Source organism: Hypanus sabinus, chromosome 17, assembly GCF_030144855.1.
Source record: "Hypanus sabinus isolate sHypSab1 chromosome 17, sHypSab1.hap1, whole genome shotgun sequence".
Taxonomy (NCBI): Eukaryota; Metazoa; Chordata; class Chondrichthyes; order Myliobatiformes; family Dasyatidae; genus Hypanus; species Hypanus sabinus.
Window position 1 is genome coordinate 7475772 of NC_082722.1, and position 25000 is coordinate 7500771.

Genomic DNA, 25000 nt, shown 5'->3' on the forward strand with positions numbered 1-25000 from the left:
CTATGAAGATTTATCTCTGTCTCGGAAGGAGATGATAGCAGAGCAGAATAGAGACCCTGAGATTATAAAATTAAGGGAACAAGCTCTACTAGATAGTGAAATTGATAAGGTGCCAGTAGGATATTACTTGGAAAAAGGAGTGTTGATGAGGAAGTGGAGATCGCCTACAATTCCTGCAAATGAGGAATGGAATATTGTTTACCAGGTGGTTGTCCCTAAAGTTTATCGAAATGAGATTTTGAGTTTAGCTCATAGTGTGCCTTTAGGTGGACATCAAGGGGTAAGGAAAACTGTGGACAAGATTTTAAAACATTTTTACTGGCCTGGTCTAAGAAAAGATGTGGCGATGTTTTGTAAAATGTGCCATACTTGTCAAAAAGTGGGTAAACCAAATCAAGTTACACCAGTGGCTCCATTACAACCTATTCCAGCACTTGGTGAACCGTTTTCTAAAGTTATTGTAGATTGTGTCGGTCCATTACCAAAGACAAAAACTGGTTATCAGTACTTGTTGACTATCATGTGTAGTTCGTCTAGGTTTCCAGAGGCAGTACCACTTAGGAATATAAAAGCTAAAACTGTGACAAAGGCTCTTATAAAATTCTTTACTTATTTTGGATTACCTAAAGAAATACAAACTGATCATGGCAGTAATTTTATGTCTGGATTGTTTCAACAGATAGTTTATAAATTGGGAGCTAAGCAAATCACTTCGTCTGCATACCATCCAGAGTCGCAAGGTGCCTTGGAGAGGTTTCATTCTACCCTCAAGAATATGATTAGGACATATTGTGTGGAAAATGAAAGTGACTGGGATGAGGGTATAAACTTACTTTTATTTGCAGTAAGGGAATCGGTACAAGAATCTTTAGGTTTCAGTCCATTTGAACTTGTGTTTGGGCATAGAGTTAGAGGACCTTTAGCTTTATTAAAAGAACAGTGGACTAGTAAGGAAATACACACTAATTTGTTGGACTATGTTTTGAAATTTAAGGACAGGTTACATAAAGCTTGTAGCTTAGCCAAGGGAAATTTAAAATTGGCTCAGAAGAAAATGAAAACTTGGTATGATAAAGAAGCTAGGATGAGAATGTTTAAGCCTGGAGATAAGGTGTTGGTTCTTTTCCCAGTGCAAACGAATCCTTTACAAGCTAGATTTCATGGTCCTTACGAAATTGTGTCTAAAATCAATTATGTGGATTATGTGATAAAAACTCTAGATCGTAGAAGGTCAACACAACTTTGCCATATAAATATGATAAAACCATATTATGGGAAACAATCTGATACTGTGACTGTTGTGGTTAGTGAGAATGAGTTTGATTTAACTAGGAACATGATGGATGATTCTTCTGAATTTCATTCTAAATCCAACATTGTTTCTGTTAGGTTACCAAAATCAACCATTCTGGAAAATATTGATGAGAAATTAGCACATTTACAGCTAGGGCAGAAACAAGAGATGAAGGAATTACTTTTTAAATATAAGGATTTGTTTCCAGATGTTCCGAGAAGGACTACTATAGCTTCACATGATGTAGATGTTGGAGATGCCAAACCTATTAAATAACACCCATATAGGATGAACATAAAAAATGTGAACTTGCTGAGAAAGAAATTGAATATATGTTAGAGAATAATATCATTAGATAATCTAACTTGAATTGGAGATCACCATGTGTGATGGTGCCAAAACCAGATGGTAGTAGGTTTTGTACGGACTATAGGAAGGTGAATGCTGTAACGAAAACAGATGCATATCCAATTCCTAGAGTAGATGATCGTGTAGATAAAGTTGGAAAAGCAAAGTTCCTTACAAAGATTGATTTATTGAAAGGGTATTGGTGTGTTCCATTAACGGACAGAGGTAGAGAGATTTCTGCATTTGTAACTCCACCTGGGCTATATGAATATAATGTTCTTCCATTTGGGATGAAGAATGCCCCAGGTACTTTCCAGAGGATGATTAACTCTGTGATTCAGGGATTGAAAGATACTGATGCTTATATTGATGATTTAGTGACAGGAAATGATACTTGGGAAGCACACACTATTATGGTGGAGAAATTGTTTGAAAGGCTTTCAAAAGCTAACTTAACTATTAATTTAGCTAAGAGTGAATTTGGACATGCCACTGTGACTTACCTTGGTTATGTTGTGGGTCAAGGTAAGGTAGCTCCTGTCCAGGCAAAAGTTCAGGCATTTTTAGAGATTCCCACTCCAACGGGGAAAAAAACTCTCAGAAGATTCTTGGGAATGGTAGGATATTATCGAAAATTTTGTAAGAATTTTGCTAATGTTGCCCTTCCATTAACTAACCTTTTGCAGAAGAATGTGAAGTTTCTTGTCAAGAAGCATTTGAAAAATTGAAAACAATGATATGTCAACAATCTGTGCTTAAGGCACCTGACTTTGAAAAACCTTTTTCATTAGCTGTAGATGCTAGTGATGAGGCTGCAGGAGCAGTATTAATGCAAAGGAATGAGGGTGATGAGGTTGATCATCCAGTAGCTTAATTTTCTAAGAAATTTAATAAGCAGCAAAGAAACTATTCGACAATAGAGAAGGAATTGTTATCTCTTGTTTTAGCTTTGGAATATTTTGAGGTATATGCTGGTACAACTCAAAAACCACTTATTGTTTACACTGATCATAATCCGTTAGTTTTTCTGAGTAAGATGAAAAACAAAAACAGAAGATTATTAAATTGGAGTTTGATGTTACAAGAGTACAATATTGAGATAACTCATATTAAAGGTAAAGATAAAGTGGTTGCTGATTGTCTATCTCAATGTTGAATGTACAATGTAATTTTTTTTATGGAGTTTTTTTTTCAATTGTAACATTCCTACTGTATTGTGAGTTCTAAGATGTTATATGATGGTATTGTATATTGTGTATGTTATAAAATTTATATATTTGTTTTTCTTGTAAATAATTTTTGAAATTTTTGTTCTTGTCAGACCAAAAATGTTTTTTTGGAGGGAGGTGTTATGTACTCGTGACACGTGACAGCGGTACTCTTGTCACGTGACTGGGGTTGAAGCTATACTGGACTCGAGGTAATGGTCTTGTGATGGTGGAGTGACGTCATTTTCCCGCCAGTAGAGGTCATGTGACAGGTTTTTTTTACACAGGGTATAAAAGGAGGACCCCTCCCTGTGAGGAGGGGCAGTTCGTGGCTGGATTTGCCATGTTGACTTCATGTCACTGCGTGATTTAATGTGATGACGCAGTTTAGTTGGAAGATGAAGTTTTACCTAATGCCTAAAGTTTAAAAGGTCATTGCCAGCAGTTTCTTTACAATACTGCTAGTTGAGAATCAGTGGAGAGTGGAGATCGGGGTTCGGGAGTTAAAGATCAAGGAGAATCAATTTTGACGGTGAAACGGGTTTGACCTTATTTGATCCTTATTTGGAAGGAATTCGTTGACTGTTCTCGTGTTAATCCCTGTGAAATAGCAGAAAGGATTGAGGATAGTGTTGTAAAGGAAAGGTCAGTGCCTTTAAGCCGTTTCGTTTCGTAAATTCTTCGTGGGAAAAAGTTCAATTTGGGAAATGAAGCAACACGACGTGAAAGAGAATTTAAATCGCCTTAAAAAGTCTCTCCCTTAAATGGACTGTGAGCATTTTGAACTTTTGACAATACTACTCTAAAGAACTGTTTTTGCAACATCACTATAAGAACTGTTTAAGCTTCATTGCTTTAAGAACTGTTTATGCCGCCGCACAGCAGCTGATTTCCGGTTACGTTAGTGATTTGTTTACTTTTGGGGGTTTGTTTTCAGTGTTTAATAAACATGTTATTTGTTATAAAAACACTCGCCTAGCTCATGTATTTATTGTTGCCTGAATCCGTAACACAACCATGTTGTAACCAACAACTCGTATCAGTACAATATGATAATCTCTTTCACTCCGTGCCTCAGCTATTGAGGTATGCATACCACATGCCTCCTTCATCCTATTTACACGTCACCACTTTCAGGGAACTATATACTTCTACCCCTCAAGTCTTCTTCTCCTCCCCAGGACCATATCATTCATGGTGTTTGTCCTGTTTCAGTTTAAGTGCATTATTTGCACTTGTCCAACTTAAATCCCATCTGTCACTCCTTTACCCATACTCCCAGGTGACCTAGACCCTGTTGCAAGCCTCCTGCACTGTCCACTTTGCCACCAATTTTGGTGTTATCTGCAAACTTACTAATCAAAGAATATACAAGATGTACACCTTGAGGTGTGTTTGCTTACAGTCAGCCACAAAACAAGAAACCCAAAGAACCCAATTTTAAAAAAGACCATAACCACTGTGCTGGGAAAGAGAAAAAGCACACGCACACACATCATGCCTCAACAAGAGGAGCAGACGACAGCATTTCGAACCAGACTGAGTCCTTAGATCCGCTCCCCAGGACAGCAGGCCCAAGCCACAATATCAAGTTCATCATATCAGTGGGACAAAAGGCCACAAAACTCGCAGAGACAACAGCCACCGCAGAGAGGAATGAACGTTGTGGGAGAGTGAGTGAGCGACATCAGTCCAGCCCTTGCCTCCAGCCCCGACACTCAGGCTTTCTGGCTGTCTGGGTCAGTGTTTAAATCAGTAATGCCTCACTCCAGCACCAGGCCCCAGCGCAGCAACTCACCCAGGCCATACAGCCTGAAGACATTCTCCATCTCATGTATTCGGAGTGATCCAACCTCACACCCAGGTTGGGGGATGGGCATCAAAGCCTCCGCATCAACTCCTCTCTACATTGTTTACTCTAACAGCCAGTGATACGAACTCCGCCTGCCAACCCGTCTTGAACACGTTGCTGCGTTCCAGCTTTGCGATGCTTTCGCAAGGCCCATCCTTTGAATCAGCTTTGCCTCTGCTTGCTTCTTCACTGTTTATGGGAATAGCTGAACACAATTTACTTCAGAAAAGATGTTATTAGAAATTATTTTAGTCGTATTTCTTGTCTTCTTCACTACCAGTAAGCTGACGCACAGTCTTAGCACCACCATCTTAAACCGGTTACTCATCTTTATTCAATTCATTAACGCATATTGACAAAGAATAGGTGGTGAAACACCACTCCCTGTAGCATACCACTGGTCAGAGGTCTCCACTGCCACCATGCCAATGACTAACTCACCCAAGGTCAAGGGCAGAATCCATCTTAATGAAAAATTGGGGAGCCTAAAAAGGATTTGAGTAGGATCAGTATAACTGGGTGGTTAATGATTGGCGTGGACTCCATGAATGCTGCCTGACTTGCTGAGTTCCTTCAGTATTTTGTTTGTACCTCAGGGTTACCAGCATGTGCAGAACCTCATGTGTCTGAGCCTAGGATCTATGGGTAACATACCAACAATTCCCTTCCTTCCTCCTGACAGACCAGCAAGAATGAGAAGCACAAATCTCACTTCCCATTCTGTGTTCCTGTCTTATCACAAACAGGAAAGGAGAAGGTCTGGAGATAAGCAGGGTGGAGTGACCGGATAAACAGACAAAATTAAACCAAACTCAGCAGCTAACAAAACAACTTCCATTGAAAGGAGGGCATGTCACTTCAAAGTGCTTTGCCCAGAAAAACCACAACAACCATCTCGTCAAAGAATAATTCAATAATCCCTAATTAATGCTCCCTCCACAGCCCTTCCTGGATCACAGCAATGCATCCACAGAAGTGACAAAATGGATCCTCAAATACAAATCCGACCCCATTTCTGGAGCTGTGGAGTTTAAATTCAGTTAGTAATCTGAATTTGGAAAAGTCAGTAACTCATGGTTAGTAATAATAACCACAAAATTAAGAACATCAGGGGGTGGAGGCTGAAAAACACTGGCTCACTGACGGCCTTTGTGGGAGAGAACAGACCACTGCTACCTACACCGGACCTACAGCTGACTGAGTCTCATGACATCAAACCAAGTGGCTGAACGAGTCATTCAACTGCACCAATTCAATCACAATCTCAGAAAGAATGAAACCTTCACCAGAAGGAGTAAAGATGGCTCATTCGGAGGTGGGAAAAATGCTTGTCGTGTTATTGATGTCCTGAATCACAAATAATTTAATGTTTGGTGTCCCACACAAATATCTCCCCAACATTGACAGAGACTGCAGTCATCCAGAAGCTGTGGATTGAACAGCCAGAGAATACAACCACTTGTCTGGTTGTGAAGTCCTACCCTTAAGTACAGGTATGAAATGACCAGAGGAAAGGATCCAGGAAAGGAACAGGCATCCAGGGTCAGTGGGAACTTGACTACACTTCCAATTAAGTGCAATGAGGTGGCAGTGTAGCATAGCAGTTAGCACAACACTTCACTGCCGACAGCTGTAAAATCAGGGTTCAATTCCCACTGCTGACTAAGGAGTTTCCCCATGAATGCATGGGTTTCCTCCCACTTCCCAAAGTTAGAGTAAATAAGTTGTGTGTGTTGCTTGGATTTCCAGCATCTACAGGTTTTCTCTTGTTTGAAGTGTATGATGTTGACATCGGAGGCATGGCGAACCTTGCAGGCTACCCAGTATGATCCTCAGTGATTTGATTTGAAACAAATGGCATATTTTACTATGTGTTCCTATGTACAAGTGACAAATAAAGCTAATCAATCAATTTAAAATTTTAAAAGTCAGCCATAACATTTCAGCCTACTTCACGTAAAGGGGGGGGGGGTGTCAGCTGAAAAAAAATCAAACTCACAGCTCGGAACTGAAGCACATCAATCAGACCCAGGTGGGGGGATGAGGCGAATGATAAAGAAACTGAGCTAACACAATGAGGGCTCCCTGGGCACCAATTACCTTCAGCATTAAGAGATTGCTTTAAAGACTTGAATTTATTTAGCACCTTTCATGACCTCAGACAATCCCAAAGCACTTGGAGAGGAATCAATATTGTAATGAAGGAAATGAAAGTCATTTTGTGCACCATGAATTCCCACAATGCCATTAGTGATTGGAATGCAGGGCATGTTGTGACATTGTCTCAGGAATAAATATTGACCAGGACACCAGCCCAACTGATGCTCTGCTTTGAAATAAAGCCATAGGATCCTTTCATGCCAACTTGCAAATACAGATAATTTATTGTGAACTTGTACTAGGGAAAAGACAGCTGGTTGTGAGATTCAGGTTTATTTATCATATATACATCAAAACATACATAGATCCCTCAAAGTTACAGCATGGAGTGTTGGCATTCGCTTCAGGAGACTGAATTTAAGAGCCATGAGATAATGTTGCAGCTCTATAAAACACCGCTTAGAGCATTGTAAACACAAGAGACTGCAGATGCTGGAAACTCAGAGCAACGTACAAAATGCTGAGAGCAGGTCAGGTAGCATCTACAGAAATGAATAAACACTTGACACTTTCGGCCAAGACCCTTCATCAGGACAGGAAAGGGGAAGATCGCAGAATTAAAAAGATGGGGCGGAGAGGAAGGAGGCCCAGTCTTCACTTTCCACAGAGACTACTCCCTCCCTTGCCCATTCATCCCTCCCCCGCTAATCTCCCTCCAGGCACACATTCCTGAAAGAGACAGACCTGCCCTTTCACCTCCTCCCTCACCTTTAATCAGGACCCCAAACAATCCTTCCAGGTGAGGCTGTGAATCTGTTGAGGTCATCTATTGTATATGGTGCTTCCTATGTGGCCTCCTCTACATTGGTGAGACCTGACGTAAATTAGTGGACCGCTCTGTTGAGCATCTCCCCTTCCACTGACAAAAGTGGATTTTCCAGGAGGCTGACCATTTTAATTCCTTTCCCCATTCCCGTTTCGACGTGCCAATCAATGGCCTCCTCTTCTTCCATGATGAGGCCATTCAACATTTCAGGTCAATGGCTTTGTCCCTCTGCACAACTTAAAAACACATGCAATTTCCAAAATATTCACATTTCTGAAGAAACATCATAGACCTGAATTTTAACATTTCTTCCTTCTGCAGATGCTGCTTAACCTGCTGTTGTTGGTGTTTGCAGATCCCTGAATTAGCAGTTCCTTGTTTCAACACTGAGTGTGTTAGATCGATTCACAGCGTTCCACTGGAGCTGGACAGTCTACCTTATTTGAGATTCCAGACGTAACAGTCAGGATTGGATCCACCCAATAACCATGCAGTATTAAGTACATTGATCTGGTTGTTGGTATCATTTCTCTTCAACTCAGTAGATTATCACCCCACCCACGTACATTGTAAGCCCCTCATGTCGGCTCTGCCATTCAATAAAATTGCATCTGATTACATCCACACCATCTTCCTGCATAAAGCCCAAATCCCACGATTCCACCAATATCAGAAAGCCCTCCAAAATCTGCTTTGAATCTACTTGGTACACAGAAGCTAGGTAGTTAGCGTACTGTTAATACAGCACTAGTGACCCAGGTTCAATTCCATTGTTGTCTGTAATAAGTTTGCATGTTCTCCCCGTGACCTTGTGGGTTTCCATAGAACATTACAGCACAGAAACAGGCCTTTTGGCCCTTCTTGGCTGTGCCAAACCATTCTTCTGCCTAGTCCCACTGACCTGCACCTGGCCCATATCCCTCCATACATCTCTCATCCATGTACCTGTCCAATTTTTTCTTAAATGTTAAAAGTGAGCCCACATTTACCACTTCATACCCTTAGGGTTAGTGAGCTGCGGATGTGCTCTGTTGGTGCTGGAAACAACTGCTGGCTGCTCCGCACAATCCTTGCTGATTTGATTTGACGGAAAGGACACACTTCACTGTAGGTTTTGATATATGCGTGACAGATAAACTCTCTCTCTCCCCCACTCTCTCCCCCCCACCCACCCCCCCCCCGCCTCTCGTGTGCAAGTTTCCACCATCCTCCTGAATGAAGAATTCATCACCCTCTCAAAATTCTTTTCTTCTGGGGTGACTTCACTGGGTTGCTGCGTTATCGGAAATTCCACCCTTCTCATAAAGTCAGAGATTCACAACACAGAAATGGGCTCTTCGGCCAGTCTGCACTGGCAATCGAGCACACATTTACACTAACCCTATCCATTTCATTCTCCCCACATTCCTATCAACTCTCTCAGATTCGACCGTTCATTGTTCATTGTTGTATGCAAGCACAAATCAGATTCAGTTTATTGTCATTTAGAAACCACAAATGCAATGCAGTTAAAAAATGAGACAATGTTCCTCCAGAATGATATCACAAAAGCATATGACAAAACAGACTACACTAGAAAATCCACATAACGTTTGGCAAACCCCAATCCAGAGTCCGGAGAGGCTGCTGCGTATTAATACCGCTCTACTGTCTAGTGCATTCCCCGGAAAGGAGCTCCAAATCCACCAGACAAACAAGACCAAAAACTGAAGCTACAAGACCTGCACAAAACCGCGTAGTTACAACATATAGTTATAACAGTGCAAACAATAGCATAATTGATAAAAAAAACAGACTAAGGGCACAGTAAAAATAGTTCAAGATGTTAAAGGACCGTAAGTTCAAAAGAAATCACCACAGTTTCCACAAGTCCCCAGGGTTCTGACAGACTCAGCATCCCACGCCGGCGGCAGAAGGGAATACCCCCACTATGGACTTCAAGGTGCTGCCCAACTCAGCCTTGCAGATGCAGCACACAATGGAAGCTCTGTCGAAACCAGTCTCGCAAATGCAGCCCACACCAAAAGCAACCTGAGTCCGTCGAACCTCCGAGCCGACGACCAGCCCCTCTGGCACAGCTTCTCCGAGCACCATCCTCTGCCGAGCGTATTAAGATAGCCCCACCAACAGCCATCAGCAACTCGACCCTGAGGACTGGGGGGGGGGGGCCTGTTCTTCCCAGCAGAGTCCCGGACCTCACAGCAGCAACAGCAACGAAGAAGGTCTTCCTGGAATTTCCCGATGTTCCGCCGTGCTTCCACGTCCGTTTTCAATCGATTATGACTGCGCACGGCACCCCACTTCACAAATAACAGATAATCAGTTCCGGAGTGGCCGCTGCAAGCTGCGTTGCGTCGCCATTTTGGATCTTGGAATGAAACGTTTATTTGCAACAGCATCACAGACATAGCATCATATAAGGAACATCCACAAGAAAAGCATAAATTACACACTATCGTTACAAGAAACAACACAATTAGAATAAAACAAAGGCCAACTGTAGTAGAAAGTGGTCACAGTGCTTCTATCATCCTGGAGCCCAAGAGGGTGACAGTCCAGTGGAGTGCTTTGAGCAGCTGGTTATGGATCACATTAAGTTCCATCTTCCTGCTACACTGGACCCCTTCCATTTGCTTGTTGCTCAGATTGGTCCATTGATGATGCCCTGGATTCTGCAATCCAGCCCCAGCTGGAAAATGGAGGTCTACTTGCCAGGATGCTGTTTATGGACTTCTGATCAGCATTTAATATGATTATCCCCCAGAAGCTGTTGGGTAAACTATCCTCACAAAATGCTGAAAGAACTCAGCAGGCCAGGCAGCATCTAAGGAAAAATGTAAAGAGTCGCAGTTTCGGGCTGAGACCCTTCACCAGGACTGGAAGAAATATGAGAAGTCAAAGAAAGAAGGTGGGAGGAGGGGAGGAAGTAAAGAGCTGGGAAGTTAATGGGCTGGAGAGGGTGGAATCTGATAGGAAGGGTAGAGGACCATGGAAGAAAGGGAAGGAGGAGAAATACCAGAGGGAGGTGATGTGCAGGTGAGGGGTGGGAATAAGAATGGGAATTGGTAGAAAGGGGGGGCAACTACCAGAAGTTCAAGAAACCGATACACCAATTCACCGATGACACAACAGTGGTTGGCCTCATCAATTGACAATGAGGCAGCGTAGATAGAAGAGGTAGAGCAGTTATTTGAAAGGTGTGAGCACAATGTGCCGTGGACAAGATCAAAGAAATGATTGTTGACTTCAGGAAGATGCAGATGGACCACTCGTCACTGCACATACACAGCTCCTCTGGGGAGTTTCTGATCTCTGGGAGTGCACACCTGGTCTCTGAACACTACCTCTTTGATCAAAAGAGCATAGTAGCAACTCTACTTGCTAAGGAGATTGAGGTGAGTGTGACTCACCCGCACTCCACCCCACCCCATCTTAGCCAATTTTTTTCAGAGTACCACCAAGAGTGTCCTGACCAGCTGCATCACTGTCTGGTACAGGAATTGCAATGCATCTGACCGCAAGACTCTACAAAGGATTGTGATGACTGCTGAGAGGATCATCAGGGTCTCACTTCCACTCATCAGAGATAGTGATCAGGAGCACTGCATACTGAGGGCCCTCAGCTTTGTCGATGAATCCTTCATTCGCCCAACAATCTCTTAACCCCCTACGATCAGGCGAGAGGTACCATAGCATTATGACAAGAATTATTAGGATGGGAAACAGTTTCTTCCTCCAGTATATAAGACTACTGAACATCCTGCCACCATCCAGGTCTTACAACATATGAGACACCAGCTTTCTTCTGTCATGAATGCATCTTATTATTTGTTAATTTATTTGTGGTAACATTGCTTTATGTTAGGTGTGAGAGTTCTATGTTCTGTGTTGTGCTCCTTGGTCCAGAAGAACACTGTTTCATTTGGCGGTACTCATGTTCTTGGTTGAATGACAATAAACTGAACTTGAACTCTATGGTGAAGTAGTTATTCAGGTTTTGGCTATTGTTTCAAAAAATAAATGTTTGAAGGGAAGTAGCTGTTCTTGAAACTTTTGGTGAAGGACTTTAGGCTTTAGGCATCCTGACGGTAAGTGCAAGAAAATGACGATACTTCAGGTGAAGGAACTCCTGGGGTGACTCACTTCCTCACACCTGGAAGCCTTTTCAATAACCTGTGAATGGTGCGCTCTGGGATCAATGCCTAAAGGTCGAGTTAATACCCAGAAGTTGGCAAAGCCAAAGGCTGAAGTCCAGAGCCAGGGGCCTGTGGGCCAAGGTGTAGAGGTTTGAGGCCTGATGACTGCGAGTTTGAGTGTTCAGGGAAAAGGAATGGAGGTCCAGAAGCAGCCTATCCTGGAATTGGAGGCCCATCTGTATGGATGAAGGGGTGCGTGGGTGGGTAGCTGGGGTATGGGAAAGGGGCTTGTTTTGCTGCTTTTGTCTTGTGTTGTTCTGATTGCTGTTTGTGTTGTTCTGTTGAATGCTGATGCTGGAATGTGTGCAACACTTGGTTATTAATGCAAATAACACATCTCGCTGTATTTTGCAATGTACTTGTGATAAATAAATCTGAATCTGTGAAGACACACTCTCTACTTGTTTGTGTGAATGAAGCTCCAACAGCCTGAAAAAAATCAATGACAAAAGCCTGATTGGCTTTTTTGTGGAAGTAACAAAACAACTCAATGAAGGTAGAGCAGTAGATGTGGATCTTTGTAAGGCATTTGATAAGCTTCCTAATGGAAGATCCAGTCAGAAAGTCACAAGGCATTGGACCTGTGGAAACTTGGCAGTGTGGATTTGGAATTGGCTAGCTTAGAGAGGGCAGTGGTAGATAGAGCATATTTGGTCTGGACATCCATGACTAGAGATATTCTCTGAGATCTGTTCTGGAACCTCTGAAACTTGTGATTTTTATATATGACTTGGAAGAATGCGTTAACAAGTTTGCAAATAACACAAAGGTTGGTGGTGTTGTGGATAGCATATAAGGCTGTTGCAGTTCCAACAGAACATTGCAGAGCTGGGCTGATGAAGTTCAATCCAGAAAAGTGTGAAGTGATACACTATTGAAGTTCAAATTTGAAGGCACAGTATAGGGTTAATGGCAGGGTTCTTAGCAGTATGGAGAAACACAGAGTCCTTCAAAGTTGCCACGCAAGTTGACAGAGTGGTTAAGGTGGTGAATGGTTTGTTGGCCTTCACGAATCAGAGGATTGGGTTCAAGAGCCTGAAGGTTGATCAGAACACTGAAAATCAGAGGCCCGTTGAACACTAGTGGTTCAGGGGCCTGTCCTAGGGTTGGAGAACTGTGTGAGAGTGGTAGGGAGGAAAGGGGATTGTTTTGCTGTTGTTTTCTTGCTTGTTATGTTCTGTGTTGTTCTGCCAAGCACTGTGGGCACACTCTGTTGTCAATCATAGACATGGGAAAATGCTGGAGACCCTGAGCAGCAACACACAAAATGCTAGAGGAACTTGGCAGTTCAGGCAGCATATATAGAAAATAAACCTAAAAACAGTTAATTTCAGGCCAAGACTCTTCTTCCATAGATACTGCCTGACCTGCTGAGTTCTCCCAGCATTGTGTGTGAGACAATGTGCTGTTGCCAGAATGTGTCATGACATTTGAGGGCTGCCCTCAGCATATCATTAGGTTGACGCAGACAATGCATTTCACTCTATGTTTCAAAGTACATGCGATAAATAAATCAGAATCTGAATTGTAAGTTGAGTGTGATGGCCCTGAGCTGAGGCAGCATTTGACTGAGGTGCCCTTGGTAAAACAGAGGTCAACAGGTATCACAACAAAAACACTCCAAAAGCTGCTGTTGTAGTCCTATGAAGGAAGAGGGTAATATTTGGACATCAATACTTCCATCGCTACAGGAGTTCCTCAGAGCAATACTCTGTGCCCAGCCATCTTCAGCTGCTGCACGATCCTTCCATCACGCTCGATCACCACTCAAGGAACATCATCTCACACACTCAATGTTTCAGCGTCTTCCTCTCTCCCATCAGATTTCTGATTAGACTGCAAATCCATGAACTTTACTTCACTACTTTGTGGCCTACTTATTTATTTTTAAAATATATGTACTTAATTTATAATTGGATTTTACGTATTGCAATATACTGAGACTCCGTATGCCACAACATTGCCGGTGATATTACACCTGATTCTGACAGCGATTCAATAGACCGAAGGCAACAGTTTAATCACTTTTGTTGATGTTCAACACAATAGTTGTGCCCATCTTCGACTTAACTGAACAAGCTACATAAATTCTTTAACAATAGGAGCATGTGAGTGATTATCTCCTCCTGACACCCTACAGCCCTTCCAAGATCTACATCACACATTTAACCAGGCTGAGTCCAGCTCCAATATCAGACAAAGAACCTCTCTCCATTAAGGTCAAAGCAGTCAACTTGACTGGCACCCCATACACCGCGTTATCTCGTGTGCATGTGTCACCTGTGACCATGATGGCAATGCAGAGAGAGCATTGGAACATCACCATCCTCCTCTAAGGTGCTCACCACCCTCGCTTGGAAATGTTTTACTAAATCAGAATCAGGCTTATTATCACTAACATACATTTGTTGTTTTGCAGCAGCAATAGAGTGCAAAGACTTTAAAAATCACTGTAAGTTACAATAAGTAAACAAAATAGTGCAAAAGAGTAGTAAGGTGGTGGTGTTGATGGACCGTTCAGAAATCTGATGGCACAGGGGGAAGAAGCTCTTCCTAAACCATTGAGTACGGGTCTTCAGGCTGTCTGATAGTAATGACGAGGAGAGGGCATGTACTGAATGGTGAAAATCCTTAACGAGGGATGCCAGCTTCTTGAGTTACTGCCTCCTGTAGATGTCCTTAATGATGGGCAGAGCTGTTGTGCACTTTATTAGATCTAAATCCCTGAACTCTCTCCCTACAGCACCATTCGAAGCCGATCCTTCACCAGGAGGATGGCAGCAGTTCAAGGAAATGGTTCACCCCCACCTTCCCTGGGGAAATTAGGGATGCAATAGTGATGCCCTCATCACATAAATAAGTAATAATGAAGCAAGCCTCTGATTCTATTGATGCAGCCAACTTCAGTGCTGCCAAAGTTACTACAACAAAGAGCGCAATGTTCAATTTTTCTTAAGGATTGTGAATGGAACAGCCATAAACCGCTGGCATCCTTCCCTGGAACAGTCAAAGTAGTCAGCCTTCTCCAAGTCTCCGACTGATGTCACTGTAAACCACGGTCAGTATCGTGTAAATGCTTTCCACAGCTTTATGCTTCCAAATAAACCAGGAGCAACAAAAGGAAATATTATTTCAAGGTAGATATTAATAGTTGTTTCCTCTTCCCCATTTGACCCTGATGAGGGTTTTCCTAAATGAAGACTCCCCTACAGATAGCATTACGGAGACAATTTCCATAACTTTGATCCACAGACGAGGGAAGAATGGTGACATCCAAATTGGAATGGTAGGAACTCAACTTGCCATTTTTCCCCCTCACGACAGCATAGAAGGCTGAGGGGTGACCTTGTAGGATGTGAGAGGCTTAAAAAAAGATGGACTGAGTCCTTCTCCCAGGGTAGGGGAGTCTAAAACTAGAGGGCACAGATTTAAGGTGAGAGGGAACAAAATTAAAGGAGGTTGAGGGGGAAGTTTTATCACACAGTGGATGATGTATACATGGAGGGAACTGCCAGACATGGTGGAGACAGAACCAATTACAGAATCCAAAAGGCATCTAAAAAGATATTTAGATTGGGGAGCCATAGAGGGATTTGGATCTAATGTGGGCAGATGCAATTGGCTGAGAAAAACATCATGGTCAGCATGGACAAGTTGGGCAGAAGGGCCTTTCTATTCAACTCTGTGGCTCTTTATTTTGAAAGTGAGTGTGAAAGCTAGTGCCACCACCACTTTGTCAAGCTCTATATATACTACAAAGTCAGTGTGGTGAATCGTTGGCTCGCACGCTGAGTTGAAACAGGGATTATTTAGTGTGTTAATCTGAACCCGCGTGGTCTGGTATTTCCCTCACTGCATCCATCAGTCTGGGGTGGAAAGGTGGGTTCACCATGGCTCCAAAAAAAGGCAGCAGGGGCTTGCATGAATGGTGACACCAGGCATATGGAAACAAAATAAGATGGCAGCATACTGAAGCTGCAACATCTCGGTGTGAACTGCTGTGTAATTAAAGAGCAAGAGGGAGGTGGTGGACCTAGAGCATTCTAGTGATACCAGGCCCAGCACCAAACAAAGGCTGAAGCTCCTGTAAACAGTTTCATGCAATGTCCACACTACACCGGATAAATCCGTAACCGAAGCTTTTTCTCTTTGTTTGTACCCCCCTTCCACACTAAAATGGTGTTTTCGTCCCCTGAAACGAGATTTTCAGAAATGCTCTCCAGAGTGTGTAATTTTGAAAACGCCGCTTTGCCGGAGCAGTGTGGACAGGGTAACTGGAGAAATCTAAAAATGCTGTCATGACTTGCCAGAACAGATTGTGACGGGAGCACACCATTTCATTGTTTTCTTGAACTCAACCTAACAATTTCAGAACAGACGGCAACGAGACTGAAGCCAGAAGAGTTAGAAATGTACTCATCAAATACTTTGACGCGTAACTTAATGAATAAACAAGTATACTCACTTTGCCGTTTTCTGTCCTTGCTCGTATGAAGATGGTTTACCTATTTATGCAAGTACTTCTCTGACAATACATGTGCAACAGCCTAATGTAACATTGTATGGAAATACAAGATAACAGTGATGCAGACACGTTTTATACATTTAACAAGGAGCTTTATTAATGCAACAGAGTTCATCAGTTTTTCAATGTTCGTCGTCAGCCGGGTCAATCTGTCCGTGAACTCCCTGTCGGTTGCCTCCATACGGTCCAGTATGTTTTTTTTTTACTTTTAAGTCCTCCTGTGCGAGTCTATCATTTAAGTTTTTCTAGTCTGTAACTGGACAAACATGCAGCAAGTCTTTCACGGCAAGATTCAACACCAAACATGTTGCTTGGTTTCGGTAAATGTGTCCTGCACATGTGCAGTAGGAGGAGATTCGCTGAAATATCCCTTTTAATGTGGACAGAGATATTTTTTAAAACGTATAGTGTGGACCCCTATCATTTTTACGCGAAACCGGCATTTTCAAAATTACCCGGTCTAGTGTGGACGTAGCCTTAGTCAGAGTGTAGAGCGGTGATCCACCTTGTTTTCCTCCCAAGATCAGCATCATCACAGAAAACTATCACCAGCCAAAGAAAAGGGCTTCCCTTCCTCCACCATATCCGATTTTGCACACGTCTGCACTCATCCCCTTCCACCCACGACCTCAGGAGGAACAGGGCTCCTCTTATCCTCACTTTCACCCCAACAGCCTCTGTGTGCAGCAAATAATTCTCCACATCTCCCGCCATCTTCATTGGGATACCACCACCAAGCACACGCTTCCCTCCCCAACCCGACTTACAGCTTTCCGCAGGAATCTCTCCCTATGCGACTCCCTTGCCCATTTGTCCCTCCTTGCAAATGGGACAAGTGCTACATCTGCCCCTACTCCTCCTCCCCCACTCAGGGCCCAAACAGTCCTTCCAGATGAGGCGACACTTCACCTGTGAGTCTGTTATATCTGGTGTGGCCTCTTGAGACTCAACGCAGATTGGGAGACCACTTCACCAAGCACCTAAGCTCTGTCTGCCAGAAAACGCAGGATCTCCTAGTGGCCACCCATTTTAATTCCACTTCCCATTCCAACATCTCAGTGCATGTGCTCCTCCACTGTCACAATGAGGCCTCACTCAAGTTGGAGAAGCAACATCTTATATTCAGTCTGGGTAGCCTCAAACCTGATGGCATAAACATCAATTTCTCAAACTTCTAGTAATGTGCCCCCCTCTATTCCCACCCCCCTTTCCCTCCCTCACCTCATCTCCTTTCCTGCCCATCGCCTTGCTCTGTTGCTCCTCTTTAATTCACTCCTCCTCCCCTCAGAGTTTCACCTATCACCTTGTGTTTCTTCCTCCTTCCCAACTCCTGATCTATTGTTCTCCAGTCCTGCTGAAGGGTCTTGGCCCAAATTGTTGACTATACTCTTTCCATAGATGCTGCCTAGCCTGCTGAGTTCCTCCACCACTGTGTCTGTGTGTTAGTTACTACCTCTAGCCAATTTGATTCATTCTACGTGGAATCAAGTTATGGTGGAAAGCACCGCAAAGGTTACAGATCTAGACAATGTTCAACTGCGGCACCAAAGAACTGCGCTCCAAAACTAGCCACAACCCTGATAAGCTGTGCTTAGGTAATCACAACACCAATATCTACTAATATTGACAAGTCCCGCATGGGAGGTTAGTTAGGAAGATTCAGTCGCTAGGTATACATGGAGAGGTAGTAAATTGAATTAGACATTGACTCATTGGGAGAAGTCAGAGAATGGTAGTGGAGGATTGCTTCTCTGAGTGGAGGCCTGTGACTGGTCATGTGCCACAGGAATCAGTGCTGGGTCCATTGTTATTTGTCATCTATATCAATGATCTGGTTGATAATGCAGTAAATTGGATCAGCAAATTTGCTGATGATACAAAGATTCGAGATGTAGTGGACAGTGAAGGTTTTCAAAGCTTGCAGAGGGATCTGGACCAGCTGGAAAAAGGCAGATGGAGTTTAACACAGACAAGTGTGAAGCATTGCACTTTGGAAGGAAAAACCAAGGTAGAACATACAAGGTAAATGGTAGGGCACTGAGGAGTGCAGTAGAACAGAGGGATCTAGGAATACAGATACAAAATTCCCTAAAAGTGGCGTCACAGGTAGACAGGGTAGTAAAGAGAGCTTTTGGTACATTGGCCTTTATAAATCAAAGTATTGAGTATAAGAGTTGGAATGTTATAGTGAGGTTGTATAAGGCATTGGTGAGGCCAAATTTGGAGTATTATGTGCAGTTTTGGTCACCAAATTACAGAAAGGATATTAATAAGGTTAAAAGAGTGCAGAGAAGGTTTACAAGGATGTTGCTGGGACTTGAGAAACTGAGTTACAGAGAAAGGTTGATTAGGTTAGGACTTTAATCCCTGGAATGTAGAAGAATGAGGGGAGACTTGATAGAGGTGTATAAAATTATGATGGGTATAGATAGAGTGAATGCAAGCAGGCTTTTCCCACCGAGGCTAGGGGAGAAAAAAAAACAGAGGTCATAGGTTAAGGGTGAAGGGGGAAAAGTTTAAAGGAAACATTGGGGGAGGGGGGCTTCTTCACAAAGAGAGTGGTGGGAGTGTGGAATGAGCTGCCAGATGAAGTTGTAAAAGTGGGCTCATTTTTAACATTTAAGAAAAACTTGGACAAGTACATGGATGAGAGGTGTATGGAGGGATATGGGCCAGGTACAGGTCAGTGGGACTAGGCAGAAAAATGGTTCGGCACAGCCAAGAGGAGCCAAAATGCCTGTTTCTGTGCTGTAATGTTCTATGGTTTAATGTTCTGGCCAGAAACACCATCCATAAAAACAAGCAACGAGGCTGATTACTCTCCTGCCCACTGTCAACAGCAGCGAAGGAAGCTGATACTGATGGTATGGTCAAGCGACGGCTGTCTTTTTTGTAGTAATGTCAAGGACCCACACCAGCCCAGAACTCATCACAGTTTGGAGCACAAGAAAGAGAAGGAGATGCCATTCAGCCTCTTTTGCCTTCTTCACCATTAATGCAATCAATGCTGATCAGGGCCACTTTACTGCATTTACTCAGTATTCCAAGGTGAATTGAACAACCTCAGTGACTGAACTGCCACAGCCCTCTTCAGGAGGGGATTCCAAAAGAATCATCATGCGTTAGATGAAGAGGTTTCTCCTTGTCTCTGCCCTGAATGGTGACTGTGACCTATAATTCTAGACTTCCAAGTGGAGAGATCACCTCCAAAGCTACCCACTCAAGCTCTGAGAATGTTGTGTCTTTCAATGAGATCACTTTGCTTTTGCCTAGGATAAGTCTTCTGAATCTCTCCTTGCAAAGCAAACCCCAAGATTAATCTGGCAGATCTCAACTGCACTTCTAGAGCAAGTGATCCTTCGTTGGATGGAAAGGACAGTCCTGTACGTAATATGGGTCTCAGCAGGCCCCTCCATAATGGAAACAAGATATCACTTCGCTTGCACTTCAATCTTGTGCAACACCAAACTGACTTGGAGATCCATTGCTCTTCCTTTGTCACGACAAGGTCTAAATCCTAGAACGTCTTGTCCTATTGCTCTCTGGAAGCAAACGTCACCAGCACTGCTGAAGTTCAAAAAGCCAACTCACCACTTTGCCCTCTCCAATTCCTCAAGGACAATTTGGGATGGGCCAAACATAATCTTTTGCCATGCTGGGTTTGAGTTATCATTTATCTATTTATAATTAAAGCATGGTAACTTACAGGAATTGAACCCATGTCGCCTGTGCTTGTAATGCCATCACACTAACTGTATTGCAAATTAATTCCATGGTCAACAGTTTCCGGGACACATCAGCGCTGCCATTTGTTAGCCCCATAATTACTAACAGTACTGTGCGGTAGAGAAACACCAGAAAAACAATGGGCAGCAGCAATGCAGAGTCCAGTTAGGCCGTCACAGGAACAGTGTTATTTTCAGACAGCATTAAACTTATCGCAACGTACTGCCATGACACCTCGCTTGGTAACCTGACAAACCTGTGTCCACCAGTACAATTCCCCACATCCACCCCACAACTGTCTCATGGAGATTTCTCACATAAACCCAAAAGTACACAGACAGAATCCATAACGTTTGCGTCTGGAGCACATAAATCTCTTTCGCAAAATTCTGACTGTTGTTTTGTAAGTATGGAACAGTCTCAATTTGCAGTTGGTCCAAAGCAGGTCACTTGGCAACAACCATGCCCTCTGTGCACAGAACGGGGCCTTCTTTTTAATCAATTGCACAATCCTGTCAATAGTCCCAGGAGTGGCCTTGCTGGGAATAAAGGGCATCGTTGGCTTGGGGCAACAAAACGTGAGAGTGCATGCCAAGGTCAGTGTAAAGGGTACTGTTTCCTCTCAGACACACTTCTGCAAGAAAAATAGTCCTATCACTGCCTTATCTTTGTTTTTTAGTATTTAAATACCAGGATGCAGCGGCAAAAGGGTGTCCATTCCTAAATAAAAATACTTTGTGGTAGCTACTAAACAGTTAGTCAGTTTTCCCAAAAATAAAGAAAGATTTGATCATCTTCTGCAGATAAAACCGTTTTAAACCCAACTCTTAATTCAGCGTTCAGTCAAGACGGGGTGGGGGGGGGGTCGGAATTTAAAACCACTTTAAAATTAATTGGTATTGTAGCATCCCCGTGAAGTGTTTTATAAACACGCTTGGTTGCAGTGACTGAACCGCGTCTGGATTCTCCACACACCATGAGAAAGCAGCGACCTGCAGTGCTTCCGAAGCCAGCGTTTTCCTGGAGCGGAGAGAAGGAGCAAGGAGCTGTATTTTTGACATCGCTCCGCCCTCTTCCAACAACATTTCATGGATCAGTGGAAATGCTGAAGCTTTAAATGACCCTTCCCCCCCCCCACCCCTAACCAAGTCAATTTCAAATTTGGATACACAGATAGAAAACTGGCATACACAGCAATCTAGCGACAGTAACACGCACTCCCTCCCCTACATTTGTCGTACCGATAGTGCGGTGTAATAATTTACCCCGGCCCGCATTCCCTCGCTCTGAGCTCTGGTTCCAGTGACTGCCCTCACATACACACACTGGGGCAGAATATTATTCCCCTATTTTGTTCACAGATATTTGTAATCTGTAACCCGACTCCCTCACAATACTCTGTACACGCATTCGCAAGGTTCAATCTTCCACATTTATTGAAAAGCGCCTATCTCACTACAGAATGCAGTTGCAACTAAACGGCTGCAGTACAAAACATGTTATACTTACATTAAGCTCCGATTTACTGTCACCTCCCCCCCACCACCCCGGTATTTACTTGCATCAGATCTCCGGAGGAAATTGCTCCCTCAGTTTACACGGATGACAGGCTTAATTAAAAACAATATTTAAAGAGAAAGGCGAGCGATTTCATTTATTTGTTGCCAGCGCTACAGCCAAGGGCAATGCAATGGAGAGCGCCGACTGGGATCCTACCTTCATGTCATTGATGACCGCCTGAAAGAGCCCACCGAGGGCTCCGCATTCCTTGTCCATTCCCGTCTCCATCTTTGTACATCCACAAACAGCAGAGGGTGGGGGGAAAGCACCGGGGCGAATGCAGGCCACTTGTGTGCGGCTGCAGCTCCGAGCAGACCAAACAATGAGGGGAGAGCGGACACAGGGCTGCGGGAGGAGGAGGAGGAGGAGGAGAAGGGGGCACTCTGCGCCCACTCACTCTCCCCCTCGGCTGAAGGAAAGCCCCCCGCGCTCCGGTTTTCACTTTCACAACTCGATTAATCCCAGGGGCAGCCGGTGGCTTTGCACGACATGACTTCTCGACGGCGCCGGGAGCGGGGCAGAGAGAGAGAGAGTGAGGAGGTCCCCCGGGTGCACGCGCACTGGGGCCCGCCGGGAGCGAGCATGCGGGCGAGCACGCGGGCGCGCCGGGCAGCAGAAATCCCACGCACGGTCACGGTCACGCCCCCCCCCCCCCCCCCGTCATGTGCCCGTGGAAGTGTAGTGGGCGGGGGAAAGGTCTCTGCAGCATCGATAAATCACAAAGGAAGTTGTCGAAGGTTTGCGCAAGGTAGACGTTACCAGGTCGAATCAGTCATCATTCACATCAAGACTGCCCACAAATACTTAACGTCTACCTGAACGCAGATATGCACAGTTACCACTACATGGATATAAATGAAACTGTCTTCAATACCTTCTGACACAAGCACTCATATCTTAGAAAACAACCAAAATTTCGCATTTGTTTATATCAAAATATTTTCCCGCCACAGAAGCCGAAAGTAGTTCATCTCATTGTTCTATGGTCCTGATACAGGGTCTCGGCCCGAAAAATCGAGTGTTTCCCCTTTTCCATAGATGCTGTTAGTTTCTCCAGCGTTCTTTGTGTTGTTTTGAATCTCCAGCATCTGCAGATTTTCTCCTGTTTGTTAATGCTCTTTGTGGATACGGTATTTACTGTGTGTAAGGGGGGCTGCTGTCTTCCCCTGAAACACAAGGGTGATAGCTGTACGAAAGGACTTGTGTGCTACAAAGCACTTTGAGAGGCCCTGGGGCTTGGGAGGACCCTGTCAATGATTGTAAGGAGTAATGGCAGCTCACAGTAAGGTCAAACTGAGATATTATGACAGAAGGCCTCCTCCAGCATCTAATGTTATCATGACAGATAGTTCCACGTTTTATTTCTTCAGAGATACATTATGGTAACAGGCCATAGCCACACAATTACACCCACATCACCAATTAGCCTACATTCTGGTACGTCTGGAATGTGCGAGGAAACTGGAGCACTGGGAGGAAACCCACAGGGACAACATGCAGACTTTACAGATTGGCGCAATTGAACTCTTGTCGCTGTGTCTGTAATAGCATTACACTAATCTCTCCGCTATAGTGGCGGGGGAGAACTCAGTAACTTCTCATTCCCTGCCCCCATTTATCTGCTTGTCAAGAATTTGTCTCCCTCTGCTGCAAAAATATCCAAAGCTTCAGCTTCCACTGCCCTTTGAGGAAGAATAACTGGGCAACACCTTGTTCTTAAGCAGTGACCCCTAGTTGTGGATTCTCCTGCAAGAGGAAACGTTCTGTTCACATCAACACTGTTGAAGCCCTCGTGATCTTATGCATTTTAACAACACACCTCTCACTATCCAACCTCCCTCCAAGCTATATTCACACATCTTTTGATAATAGCACACAAAGGAATTTAAAGGTTGTCACCTGCTACCTCGTTGCATGTTAAGTATATCTCATGATCGTTAAGGTGTTGGAAAAGATTTCTAGCTCGGGTTGTTGAGTGGCTCGGCGAGATGACTTGTTAGTTTACAGACGTTTTATTACCCAGCCAGGCAACATTATCAGTGCAACTTTGAATGAAATATTGGTGATCCACATTGTTCGTCCATGCCTGTGGATTGTTCAGTGGAGGTCTGTGTTTCACGCTATGCAGCAGTACCTGGTTCATCAGACGTTATTGAAGAAAATGGAATTGTTCTCGTGTGGAGCTTTGTCAGCTAGCAAAGGTTTCCCATTGACAAGCAAGTCTGAGCGTGTTGCTGCTGTAGACCTTTAAGATGTTGGAAAAGGTTTCTAGCTCGGGTTGAGGACGTTGTTTTTGAATAGTACACAATCACATTTCCTGTCCCAGTTTCTGGTGTCGACAACATGGAGTTTGCGATGATTTGTCTGTAGATAGGCTTTATTGAAGAAATTTTGGTGAACTGGATGGGATTAAATAACAATCCCAGAGCCCCTTTGAAGTGACCTGGGTCTGGGATACCATGACAGCTGTCCACCATCTCACTGGAAGTATCAACCTCAGGCGCTGCTAGAAAAGCAGAAGATGTTGGAAACACTTGACAGTCCAACGATGTTTGTGGAGAGAGTTAATATTTCAGGATTATTTATCAGAGGACAGTAATCTCAATCTCTATATCCCAGGACGTTAACAATACTGTTCAAAGTTAACAACAAAATAGGATTGGATACATCATTAATCCTAATCCAGCAGTACTGAGTAACAAATTAGCTTGCACCAAAACTCCCAATAAAATATCTGTTGCACCTTCTGCATTAATTGGGGAGTGAACGTAGCAATGAAGTTCTCACTAAGATTTGATGTTCTATGAACCTGGTGTTGTAAATACAAATGCAGTCAGTGCACTGAAGAAATTATAAAGTCCATTAGAGATTCAGCAGGGTGAACATTCTGACTATCTGGTTTGAGCCCCCTCCCCTGCACTACTGTACAGGAGTAAAAGGATCTACTGTGAGTTGTCCACTCCAACATGAGTACTAGATTCCGTAGTATCCAAGACATCTTCAAGGAGCTGTTTTGCACTACTGTTTTTAATTTAACTATTTAATATACATATATACTTACTATAATTTATTCATTTATTCTCTATCATTGTATTGCTGCTGCTAAGTGAACAAATTTCATGACATATGCTGGTGATATTCCTGAAGGGATTCTAATTCTAGTTCTGATTCTGAGTAGAATGATGTACACTTCTATACTGAGGTAGGTTACTATCCAGCACCTTTTCTAAAAGGAGCTAATTAAGATGACAGTAGGTAAATGGTTTTTTTATGACCACCTTCTGTGGGAGAATCTTTCTGCCAAAGTCAAAGTAGATTTATTAATAAAGCACATATATGTCACCATATACCACATTGACATTAAT

The 25000-nt window shown here is 43.5% G+C and overlaps 1 protein-coding gene across 8 annotated transcripts in view; it reads right to left on the minus strand.

Annotated features, from left to right (window-relative positions):
• The window catches only part of mtss1lb (MTSS I-BAR domain containing 2b), a 199851-nt gene extending 177600 nt beyond the window's left edge, over window positions 1-22251 (minus strand). For 5 of the 8 annotated variants that reach the window (XM_059992518.1, XM_059992516.1, XM_059992514.1 and 2 more), the window contains exon 1: window positions 21792-22250. In XM_059992518.1, the coding sequence (XP_059848501.1) occupies window positions 21792-21863 (72 nt within the window). In that variant the 5' untranslated portion in view covers window positions 21864-22250. Of the gene's footprint in view, window positions 1-21791 lie in introns of all 8 variants that reach the window. The other 3 variants (XM_059992520.1, XM_059992517.1, XM_059992513.1) reach the window with 2 other exon arrangements.
• Between the last annotated feature and the right edge of the window lie 2749 nt (window positions 22252-25000).